The following is a 12,933-nucleotide window of genomic DNA, read 5'->3' on the forward strand; positions in this document are numbered from 1 at the left end:
CAGAAGACTTTATCCACAGCACTTTCCTTTTAAACTAATGAACAGTTACATATAACCAATGAATAAAAATATTCACTATTAAGTGCTGGAGACGCAGACTAAACCATGAGAAATGTCATTTCCCCATTTTAGTCTGTGGGGTATTTTCATTATCTACTAATATTATAATTTCTCAATAATTACCTGCAGTTTGAATTCTAAAACGTTTTCTCCTGGCTTTATCCTTCCCAATTCAAGTAGATCTATCAATTGATGCTTTTTGTTACTCTTCCGCCCATACCTCAATTGTTTTTGTTCCCATCCCTGATTACTGTAGCTCTGTGAAGATTTCTCACTGACATTTACTGGAGAATCTTTATTTGAGGTAAGATTTGTAAGCACCAAGTTGGCATTAAATGAATTCTCACTATCCTGAATGACCATTTGCTGCAAAGTATTAGAGAAGTTCTTTGTAGGTGCTAACAAAATTATTTGCTGCGGCTGCTGCTGCTGGAAAGCTTCTTTCTTATTTGCATATCTGTGTAGTTCCTCATGTGTAAGAACCTGCTTGCAGTTGCTGGCTGTCTGACACACATTCTTATTGACAACAGTGCTTCGGGGTTCTACAGTATTTAATGTGTTGGTCACTGAAGTGGGATTTAAAGAGTCGTTTCCTTGTCCAACAATTGCTACACAATCAATGTCTTTTTGCTGTGAGCACTTTGTTTTAGCAGTGGAAACAGTAGGTTTCATAACAGACAATGTCATCACTTCTGCAGCATTTGTCAGCCTTGACATATTGTCAAAGGGATATTCTCTTACCCTGTTTTCAGATGTCAAAGCATGATCAGAAACCTCTTTGCTTGTAATTGCTTCTTTATTTGCTCTGGTCTCACTCAAGTAGATGTGTGGATGCTGGATGCACTCCTGAGCTGAAAATCTATTTTCTAAAGAGACATGTGCTCCTACTCTGTTTCCATTAGGCGTGCCGGCACCAAGACCCATACTAAATGCAACTGTGTCAGGACACATGATTTCATTAGCAGTTAAACTTTGTCTTGTATCATTTCCATGGAAAATAACTAACTTTGAGATTTGCTTCTCTGATGATGAATTAAACATTTGCTTTGTTTTTCTGTAATTTTGTATTTTCTGCACTAATTTTTCCTGGTTTTGGGCAACAGTCAACAGACTCTTTTGCCTAGAAGCAAGGTCAACTAGTTCTTTCCTCAGTGCACCTTTTTTAAATGATTCCACTGAAGCCCTATAGAAAACAAAAAAATAAGGACAATAAAGTTATTGTAAATACAAAATTAAAACAGTTCAATAGATGTAACCCACAAAGAACAAGAATATGTTTCAAAGAACTCTGCAAACACTTAAAATTTGACTAACATTTTTATCAGGTATGAAGTTCAATGTTCAAATTCCAGGTTTATGGACAACAAAGTGCAGAATCACATAGCAGGATGTAGATAGTAAGATGCAAGTGGGAATCCCATAGAATTAGGATGTAAAGCATCAAAACTTTAGTAATAGCCTTGCACTCCTATACCACTGTTTATTCAAAGAATCAAAATTGGGACTGTATTATCATTGGCTGTTCTTTTATCACCACAAATCACAGTAGTTCATTGAATTCCATGTTTGAGGATCTAATTTGGTAGCCTTTTAAAATTAGCTCAGCATGAGCTACTGAATACTACAGAATTTTTTTATGGTGTACGCAACAAAAGATTTTATAAAGCTACAATTGTAATAATGCGACATGACCTTTAATAAAGAGGACAGAGCAGTTTAGGATGTTGCCTGTGTAATCTGAGAATGCCTCACCATTCATCAGACCCTGGTCCCAGACTGAGCCTCCTTCCTGTGAGACTCTTTCCCTGGGAGACTTTACCTCCTTTCTGCTGCAAGGAAATTTGTTGTTTACCCCACTTTTTTGGGCACAAGAGCCATCAGCCCAGCATAATACCCTTTTCTGCTAACTCCCTTTCATGGGATAAGCAGTATCACTACCACTCTAGCATGATGTTGGGAAGACAGAGAAATAACACCAGTTGTGGGAAAAGGAATTGCAGTATGGTTTGCTTTTAGGCCCACCCACTGCAGAGATGCCACGGAAGTAACACCATCCCAGTCTCAAAAAAGCCTGCTGAGGGGATCAGGACAAAGGTACACCAAGACTAGATGGCTCAGAACAAGGACAGAAAAAACACAGCTTGGCAGTATTGCTGTCTGTACCGAGGTATTGCTTGGTATCACATGTGCTTAGAATACATGATACTATCAACACATCAGCACACAGTCTATCACTGAGCTAGACATGAGAGCTATGGACTTCTACACAGGCCAGTGAGGCTCCACACATTTTTCCAGCAGTTCTTTCTCAGGGAAGTTTTGTTGCTTTATTACTATACAGGTACAGAAGAAGCTGCAGCTGAAGAGGCAGAGATACTGTGGCTAAAATGACAAAGTAACTCACAGCCACTAAAAAATTTGATATTTCTTTTTCTGCTCATTTTTCTCAGGTAAGAGATACATCTTAGTACCTTAAAACAGAAGATGCTAGCACCTGTATCTTAGCAGAGAAAAGGAATAATGTTAGTTGTATCTCTCCCTGGGCCAACTAACTGAACAACTGGAAGATGGAAAATGAGATGATGCTTCCTGATCTTCTACACCTTTATGGCTTGTGTGACAAAAGTTATAAGCAAATTAATTAAAAATAAAATGTTCACTATATAAATAATAAAAAGGAAATATAATGTGATTTGGAATATAGCTCATTACTTTTGATTGATGGCTGTTGCATTAGCTGCAGGGTACCTGCAATGCTCAGAAATATTTATGACTTCCCTCTGGAATAAAGTCTCACTCTAAATATTAGAAAGCAGGTAAGTTTGTGTAGCTATTAATTTTACTATCCTTATTTCTTAATTCAGTATTTTGCTCACAAGGATGATTTGAAACCCTAACTCCTCTTCTAATAAAATCCTTTTTTTTTTTTTTTTAATGTGTGTAAGCTATGTATCTTACATTTCATAGCTGGCAAAATGGCTTGTGACAGAAATATTTCAGTCTCTTTGCTCAACCAGCCTGTGTGTTTTACCATGGGACCACCTGAAAACTACACACAGCTGCTTTTACATGACCAACCAAATCCTGCCCATACAAACAGTATGTAAACATCCTCATCAGCTGTCCTAGAAGCAACTGTTGAATAGAATGCTACACTGTTAGATCAGTACTCATTGTATGACCAGCCTTGAAGTGGTCCTTCTCCGCAAGAAGTAAAAAGAGGCCTTGTGAATGCTAGCATCATGAAGCTGATAACTCACACAGTCCATGCTCACGCTAAGGTGACAATCCTAGCTCACATTTTAGTTGTTCTCACAAAAACATGAATGCAAGCATGCTTCAAGCCATTTCTCTAAATGGCTCTTGTTGGCTGTTGGCTGAAGACTCCAAATCTAGGGGTGCTAAAGAAACAAACCAGAGGCAGGGAGACTCCAAGCAGTATCTTAAGTTGCTAGTACTTTCCTCCACGATACTGCAAAATGAATGTAATCACTCAGTATCTCACTTCCTAATTTCTGCTTAGGTATCAAGGCTCCATGAGTGGAAAGTCCTGTTTATCAAGTCCTGTTTATCCTGATTTCCTTTTATGACAAGGTAACCCACCTAGTTATCAAGGGAAGCCAGGTGATGTAAACTTTCTGGATTTCAGTAGAGCTTTCAATAGTGTTTCTCTCAGTCTCCTTCTGGATAAAATGTCCAGCACACAGCTGGTAAACACATCATGGGATAGGTGAGCAATCAGCTCATGAGTCAGGCACAAAGGATTTTAGTGAATGGAGTGACATCAGGCTGGTGACCTGTCACTGGTGCTGTTTCACAGGGTTAGCCACTTTAGGCTCTGTGCTCTTCAATAACTTCATAAATGGCTTGAATGCAGGACTGGAAGAGATACTAGGCAAGTTTGCAGACAATACAAAATTGGGAGGAGCTGTTGACTCCCTTGAAATCAGGGAGGCCCCACAAAAAGACCGCGACAGATCAGAGGACTGGGCAATCACCAACTGTATGAAGTTCAGTGAGAAAAAGTGCTGGATTCTGCACCTGGGACGGGGCAGCCCTGGGTGTGTGAACAGACTGGGGAATCAAATGCTGGAGAGCAGCCCCATGGAAAGGGACCTGGGGGTCCTGGTTGATGACAAGTTGAACACGAGCCAGCAGTGCCCTGGCAGCAAGGAGGGCCAACCCTCTCCTGGGGGTAATCAGGCACAGCATTGCCACCCTGGAAGGGAGGGGATTGTCCTGCTCTGCTCTGCACTGGGGCAGCCTCACCTCCAGTGCTGGGGGTAGCTTTGAGTGCCACAGTAGCCTAATGTAAGGCTATTAGAGACTGTGCAAAGGAGGACAACCAAGATGGTGAAGGACACTGAAGGGAAGCTCTGCGAGGAGTAGCTGAGGTCACTTGGTTTGTTCAGCCTGAAGGAGACTGAGGGGAGACCTCATTGCAGTCTACAACTTCCTCATGAGGGGAAGAGGAAGGGCAGACAGTGATCTCTTTTCTGTGGTGTGACCTGTGACAGGACTCAAGGGAATGGCTTGAAGTTATGTCAAGGAAGTTTTAGATTGGATATAAGGAAAAGCTTCTTCACCCAGAGGGTGACTGGGCACTGGAAGAGGCTCCCTAGGGAAGTGGTCACAGCACCACCCTGACAGAGTTCAAGAAGTGTTTGGTCAGTGCTCTCAGGTACATGGTGTGATTCTTGGGGATGGTGCTGTGCAGGGTAGGAGTCGGATTCAATGATCCTTGTGGGTCACTTCCAACTCAGCATATTCTGTGATTCTGTATTTTTCCACACATTTTCTATCATTCACTACCTAATTTCAATGCTCTCTGTAAGCAGAGCAACTGATTAATATGCATTAGCTAAAGCCCAAAGTTCTTCCTTTATGTAACAGAGGTAACTGAAGCCAATACCGATCATACTTAAAAAACATCTGAATGAAAACCCCATAGATTTACTTTCATGCCACTGTATGCTAATCTCCTAACAACTTTTATCACTACTACTGCAAAGAACAGCTTTCTATGAATACAGTCCTTGTATTCTACTTACCTGTATTTTTTAGCAAGGGTATCCCTCTCTATTTTCTGGTTTGCAAGCATTTCATTCAATGTATCTTGTATCTGAGACAGCCTTTGGATATACACATCTGTTCAATATTTTGAAATAATCAAAATTATGGCGGCAAAAAGCAGTAGAAAATAATTACATTAACAGCATTTTCAGTGTAGCAAATACACAGTTGAAGCATGAAGACATTGTTAGAGTAGTACCTTATACTGTAATGCATGCTGGTAGCTCCTTAAAATTGGAATACATTTAATTGAATTCTTATAGAAAACATTAAATACAAGTTTAACTGAAAAGGAAATAGCTCGAATACTGGAAAACTTTGAAGTGCAAGTACATTGTTAGGGAAATTATTTAGAGGAAAAAGTATAGATTAAAGAACTGCCCTATGGATGACAAGCATCGAAAATTTTCAAGCTCTCTAGGCTGCAAGGAGCTACATAATATGACAGTTTCTCTGAGGTTATCTGCAGAAGGTACACAATCTTAAGACAGTGCCTAAAGCTTTCATTTGAAGTGTTATGGAATAGTTCAATGAGCCTAGACTATTTCAAGTGACATATAATGGCAAAAGCATATCTATCACACTTTTATATAGTTTCTAACTAATTTTATAAAATTAAATGATAGATTGTCCCTTTTTGTTAGCTGTATTTTTCTAAAATAAGAAGAGCAATTATAAATTCTTCTTTATACACCATATCTCTTAGATGTATAACATGAGGGTTAGAAGCCACAACCAGTAGATACCATTCGGATAATTTGCTAAAATTATAATCTAATTCCAGAAATTCAAAAAGTCAATGCGATCTTTACATAATCAGGAAAAAATGACAAATTACAGGATTGAATTGGCATTTATAAAATGTTTCCCCCAACCTTTTTCACAATATCTATCAGTACTTGCCTACTCTCTAATATGCAAATATTACTCTTATTAAGGCAGCTTAATAGCAAATTTGAATTTGTTATTTACAGTAGGTTTCACTGCATGGAAATACCTTGCAATTTTACTCTACATTTTGTCAATGTACTTCTATGTTCTTGCTCAGTCTTGTGCCTCATCAATAGTAATGACTATGCCTTAGCTTAAGAGGCGCTACATTACTAATGTTTTTGTCAGTGGTGGTAAAAGACTTCCATGTTCATTTCTCTCATACCCCTGAACAGGAGAAGTCTGATAGTTCTGTTTGGTCATTTACGAAATTGCACTGATCTCTGTGCATAGGCTTCAGTCTATTGTATCATCTACCTGTTTGTCAAACATTTTTCAAGAGAGTGGCTATTTCAGTTAACAGTCCAAACACCACAAATTTGACTCGGAAGCTATCAATCAGCATAATTTTGTACTTCACAATTATTTTGAAAAGGGATAAATTTACTCGTAAATATAATTTGAAAGCTCCAGTCTGTATTTAGGAAAACAAATTTAAAAACAAACTCTTTCTTTCTGTCAGGAAGCAAAATTCATGAATATGAGGTGTTCCAATTAAACAGCCCTGCCTAGATGGCAAGGGCAGCTGGGGAGAGAGACCTTGGTCAAAGGCATTCTGGCAGCAAGCTATGCCTCTTGAAGCGTCATGGCATAGACAATAGACTCCAACAGCTACACAGCAGCCACATCATGATCTCCTAGGAGTCACTGTCGCTTAGTAAATTCTTGAGATTAATCTGAACTGAGATTTGATAGCCTAAGACAAATGACACCTCTGGGCATCACCATTTCTGAAACTGTCCATCATCCACAGTGTCTGCCACAAAGAATTCTCTTTTTCCTCTCATAAATTATTTCAGGCTCCTAGAAGTCTAGCCACCCTAGAATGAAAATGCTCCATCTGCTACTTTACATACAGACATAGCTACTCTTGATCATGCAGGGGTTCATGTGCTTGTAACTGAATAATGCTGCCAGAAGTATGCATTCTTATCTAATGATCCCTTTTCATACAATTAGGTTGACTTGAGATACATGCCTCCAAGTGGCATACCTACCTTTTCTATCATAATATTCATTCCTATGCAACTGAAACCACTTCAGGAAGTGCCCATCCCTGAGAAGTGTTATTAAAATCTTATTTTCTGGAGCTGTATTTTCCAGATGAGGTATTCAAATATATTATATGCAATAATATTTTAAAAACAATTGTATTGACAAAGATATTTACCCACTAAATATACGTGAAACATTTCAATTTATGTCTACCTGCATCTTCGGAAGTTCTCAATTCAAACAGCAACAGCTCTTCCTGCTTCTTTTCTGTATCTTGTATGGCAGCAATAGACTTCTGTTAACAAACACAGAAATTCCAGTACGAAGTAGAGCCAAGTGCATTGTACAAAACAGGCCATGATACATGGCCTGTAGTTTAAGTATTGGTGGAGTCAAGTCATTCCAGGGAGGGATTTACTGTGTAAAGGCAATGGGGCACTGATAGAACAGAGGTATATAGTGCCAAGGACATGTCTGCAAGGGGCTGTCACAGCCTGGTTTTGCTGTGGCATTCAAACTAGTACATGCTCAGAGTCCTCCAGAGACCCTTGAGTGCATGGTAAGGATTATACAGTGAATTTCACCATGACAGTATCACCCAAACCTTGTAAACACAGCTTACAGACACCAGCAAGAGCTCTCTTAACAACTTGTGCAAAAATCTTCCTTGTTGTTTTACATTAAGAGAAACAATTTCTAAATATCTTCATCATCATCATGACAATCATTACTGTTTCAAAAAGAGCCATTCTGGAAACATGACGAAAAGCCTCCGAACTCATGACCTTTTTTCTAGTTACACAAGCAGTAAGAAATGTGTGTCAGTACTGTCTGCTGTTTGCACAATAAATTTAAATGCACAGGAACCATGAACAGAGAGAAGTGATAATAGACATATTTATATATGTAAACTACAATTTATCTATTATAAATCTCTGCATGATGCTGTTTTTACATACATTTTAATGGATTAATTACTTAAATTATATTTTTATATTAGTCAGCCAGCAAATCTCAGTATGCAGCAGAACACTACAAAGCAGTTTAACAAAACTCTGTTATCTATACTTACCACACTGCATCTCTCACGTTCAGGCTCCAAAACTGCATCAACATTTTTATAGGAGTCGTAACAACAACGTTTTGATTTCCCCTCTCCACAAGTAAGAAAAAATAAATAAAATTTAAGATGAATTTGCAGGAGCATCATAGGTTGGACTAGCTAATATAGGTTACAAAGATGTAATGGCAGATCAAATAATGAAAAGTATCTTGTATATGCAAATGAGATCAAATTTGCATAGCATAAAGAAATGAAAGCCATCACTTTCTCATTTCCCTTCCTGTGAAGGGAAACACAGATAATAACAAAAATCTTAAGATCCAAATATGTTCTGATACCTCATTCTCTCAGAAAAAACAAAACCTACTATGGTATCCTATTGTCAGTAAATAAATAAATAAATAAATAGCATTCAATAGTTAATAGAATTTAAAATATCAATGCCATACTATTTTAAAGTACAATTTTTCCTTAAGATTACAGGGTAACCCCATGATTTACATTACAAAACTAACATACCAGTAACTTCAATTGCTGGAACAGGAAGTACAGAGTCCATAGCACCATATGACTTCAGCAGTTCTTTCATTTCTTCATCCCACGCTTGATTCAAAGTACTTTCTCCTGAACCATCCCTCTCATTGGGATTCGCTCCATGCTGCAGCAGAATCCTGGCTGCCTATTATGCATTTTTGTTATTTTTACAGTGGTAGTTCTTGTTGTGGACTTATAATACAACTATATGTGTTCTATCTAACATAAACCACAAATAATACAGCTTCAGATAAGATTCTCTAAAATTGTTACACTTCCAATCCCAATTAAACAAACCAAATAACTGGCTATTGTCAACAGACTTCTGTCTTACACTTCTATTTTTCCAATCAAATTCACAAATTTTCATTAAACCTTAAATTTTTATGGTACTAATTTTTATGGGGTTTTTTATGATTTTATGCTTATACAGAACACTTACAACATGCCATGTATCTAAATTAAAAGGAGCTGGCCAATTGCATTAAGACCAAAGTGCAGAAAAGAAATGGATTTCTTTCTTTAATAGTGAGTCTAGGTTTGGTTACACGAACTGATAATTTTTTCCTAATTCCTAAAACCTTGCAAGTCTGCTTAATTGCAAAATGTGGAAATGAGATTAGAGGCATCAGCAGAATCATCTACTCCCTAAATTCAGGTCATATGAAAGCACTGATGAGGTCAGAGCTTGGATGGTAAAGAATTTTCAGATGTATGACTCCTGAACTTCAGCATTTCTTCCTATTTCTTACACTCAGAGCACAGTTTAGTAGGAAAACGTATCAGAATGAGAATTATCTCTCAAAGTCTAGAAGGTTCTCTGTTGGGTTTCCCCCGAAATACTTACATCTTTGCAAGAACTCTACTGATAGTTTGGCTTCAGGCCTGTGAAATCATCTCCTTTGTTTTACCCTTGCTCAGAGACAAGGATAAATGTGATGAAATATGAATTGTCCTGACAGAAATAGAAGTATTTTGAGCCAATTTCACATCACCTTTACACATCAGTTCCCCAGAACTCATTCCAACAAAAGAACATTTTACTTATTTCTGTGCTGTGCTGGGCACCACAAGTTAGGAAGAACGTAAAGGACCTTGAAGGTGCCCAGAGGAGGGCAACAAAGCTGGTGAGAATGCTGGGAGATGTGTTCTGTGAGGAGCCACTAAGGACTTTGGGCTTGTCTACTTTGGAAAAAAGGAGGCTGAGGGGTGACCTCACTGCTCTCCACAGCTTCCTGAGCAGGGGAAGTGGGAAGGGAGATGACTGTCTTCTCCCTGGGATCCACTGATAGATGAGTGGGAATGGCTCTAAGCTGTGCTAGAGTGGCTTCCTAGAGAGCTGGTCAATGCCCCAAGCCTGTCAATGTTTAAGGGCCATTTGGACAATGTTAACATAATTTAACTTCCAGTTGGCCCCAAAGGAATCAGGCAGGTTGGACTAGATGATCACTGTAAGTCCCTTCTAACTGAAATGGTCTGTCTTTTAGAACCACAGAATGGTTTGGGTTGGGAGGGACCAGTTAATAAAAAATGGTTGATTTTGAAACAGCAGACCCAGGATCTTTTTTGTACAAAAAGAATTGTTTTAAAGTGAAGGTAGTGAGACATGGGAACAGACTGCCCAAAGAAGTTGTGGATACCCCACCCCAAGAAGTGTTCCAAGTCTAGTCTAGAGCTAGTGAAAAAATGTCCCATCCATGGCAGGGGACTTTACGGCTATGTGCTACTCTCTTCTTGCGCTGAAGCCACAGCCACCAGGGACAGCTGTGACAGCTGCATCCAGCTTACTCCGGACTTTGGCGGGCCAAGGGCACTGTCTGAAACAGTGACCCAGGCATCTTGCTGGTATGCAAACATAACCACGAGTCAATCATCTTACTTGTATAAAGACTGCACAGCCCAGGGCCCCTTGAGCTCTCTCACACAGCAATGGGCTGCACACCAGGACCTCCTCTTGAGCAGGGACACCTCTCAGGGTTACTCCCAAAGGCTGAGAGATTTTCAGTGATTGATGCTAAACTTTGAAATCTTAGCTAAGTGATAGAAAGGATAGATTCTGCACATACAGTCCTTTAGTCATAAACTGCTAACTGTGTCTGGGACCAAGTCTGGATCTAGTCTTCTGAGAAGGAGTTTAGAAATCAAGAGGCTCCTTTCTGAACATCATGATTCAACAGGAGGGTCCTTCTCATAGTTTTCTATGCAGTAAATATTAGAGTCACGTTAAACAACTGTCACATTTATCAGTGAACCTTGTTAATTCACTGTTTTATATAAATAAAGCATATTATTGCTTCTCTCTTACGTGTGAAATGCATCACTCCTATCTGCGGCAGCACTGAACTAATCGAAGAAATTGACGATTGACACGATGATACTGTTTTGAAGAAGCCCAAACCTCAGAAAGAACCACATGGAATTTCTGAATTTTTATGATTAGTCAGCTGTACTGAAAAAGTCAGCTAACTGTACCATTTCAACTGACACTATTGAAAAATATTTTTCTCTAATTCTGATCACTTTAAAGAATACTAGTTTATTTCCTAAATGCAAATGTACACTAAAATTGTGTTAGTAACTTCAGTGAAATGGGGATTTTACTTTGCTGACCCCCTGCTGGAAATTGGTGTCAGGAAAATCTTACACAAAACAAAAACATACCTCCAAATGATTGCAAGCAACAGCATCATGTATTGGTAAAACACCACAGATACTTCTGCTGTTAACATCAGCACCGCCTTTCAGTAATTCTAAGATCACATCAGTAAATCCTCTACTGGAGGCTTCATGAATTGCTGTCCAACCTAATAAAAGCAAGATGACACATAGAGTATTGCATCTGATTTGGAAAGATCCATAAAGGTCATTAATTAGTAATTATTTATTTTGCTGCATTTAAGATAAATCTTACACAATCATCTTGAAATGCCAAGGTAAACTATTTTGTATGCAATTCAGTTTATTTCAGAGAAAAACTTTTCCAGTGTTAAGCAGAAAAATATTGCTTTCTTTTCTACTGCAGTGCTAAAATTAATAGAAGAAACAAAACACTGGAGTAGAAAAACTCTAAAAACTCAGAAGCACAGTATTAATTGTCTGATTTCTAGTATCAAAAGCACTTTATAATATTAAGCCAGGCACCTAGTATAGAATACTATCCATTTTAAGACTACAAAAACAGAAAGGTGTTGTATATTTTGGTAGAAAAAAGAAAACATAATCTTGTAATTTGGTTTTTGCTCTTATTTCCTAAGGAAATAAGACCTGTCTGAATGTGCTTCACACACGCATACTGATGTGCATAAGCATTATTTCTCCCACCAAACTTTCAAGTTCACTTTCTGTACACATCTTTGAAAATGTGATCTTCAGCAGAGAAGCAAGCTCCTACTAAAGCCCCTGTGAGAAACAGTCTGCATTACCTCCATGCTGACACAAAAGCCAGGTAGTAATTCAGTGTGCTTGCACTTGTTTAATGACTTCCTTTCCTCCTCACAATTTTAAGTCAAGAATACATCATTTTATTAAATTATATATCTATACTACAGATTATGTAAAATTGTATCGTAAAACAAGCCTTTAAGAGAGTGATTTTCAAACCTGCATAGTCCTGTTCATTGACACCAATTCCAGATGATATTAGAGTCTTCACTGAAGACAAATCTCCTCTCTTAGCAGCAATATGCAGCTGAGTTTCCCCTTTTGAATTTCTCCTAATTTTCTTCTTTCTCCCAGCTCTTTTATTACAGATACCATGTATAATGACAACTTCTTCCCTGGTATATTCTAAGCAGATATTGGGTGGTCATTAGAAATTTTTTTTCAAAAAGATTGCTTAAGAATAAATAGAAAATAAGCTTCACAATTAATTTGAATTACTGTAAATGTGTACAATGTGAATGTGTGCAATACTGTTGCTTTAATTATTCAATAATATTAACTGGCTATATCAAAAGGTTAGAAGGTACTGTAAAAGTACTGCATAACAGCCCAGAAAAGAACAAATCCTATACTAAAAAATTTCCAATTGAAACCTAGATGATTTAACAAAGGTACAATAAATTAGGAATCCACAAGAGAGTTAACATGATTGAAATTTTATAATGGAGGTAGGGAATATGTCAGGTTTCTCTATGGACTACTTTCAAGTTACCAGTCTGCTAAATATATAAACCACACATAAAGGTACATAAGAAAATATAAAAAAGTGGAGACTT

The 12,933-nt window shown here is 38.1% G+C and overlaps 1 protein-coding gene across 4 annotated transcripts in view; it reads right to left on the reverse strand.

The window, feature by feature from the left end:
• The window catches only part of ANKRD31 (ankyrin repeat domain 31), a 64,436-nt gene that overhangs the window by 19,207 nt on the left and 32,296 nt on the right, over window positions 1-12,933 (reverse strand). For 3 of the 4 annotated variants that reach the window (XR_014846734.1, XM_085042220.1, XM_085042219.1), the window contains 7 exons: window positions 12,317-12,502; window positions 11,378-11,520; window positions 8,702-8,861; window positions 8,192-8,274; window positions 7,333-7,414; window positions 5,112-5,208; window positions 184-1,243 (listed from right to left, as the gene is read on the reverse strand). Coding sequence is in view for 3 of the 4 variants with exons in the window: in XM_085042220.1 (XP_084898346.1) it covers window positions 184-1,243; window positions 5,112-5,208; window positions 7,333-7,414; window positions 8,192-8,274; window positions 8,702-8,861; window positions 11,378-11,520; window positions 12,317-12,502 (1,811 nt within the window). In the remaining variant the exon portion in view is untranslated. The remainder of the gene's footprint in view (window positions 1-183; window positions 1,244-5,111; window positions 5,209-7,332; window positions 7,415-8,191; window positions 8,275-8,701; window positions 8,862-11,377; window positions 11,521-12,316; window positions 12,503-12,933) is intronic. The other variant, XM_085042222.1, reaches the window with a different exon arrangement.

The sequence above is a fragment of the Lichenostomus cassidix genome, chromosome Z, assembly GCF_008360975.1.
Source record: "Lichenostomus cassidix isolate B80296 chromosome Z, HeHo_3.0, whole genome shotgun sequence".
Taxonomy (NCBI): domain Eukaryota; kingdom Metazoa; phylum Chordata; class Aves; order Passeriformes; family Meliphagidae; genus Lichenostomus; species Lichenostomus cassidix.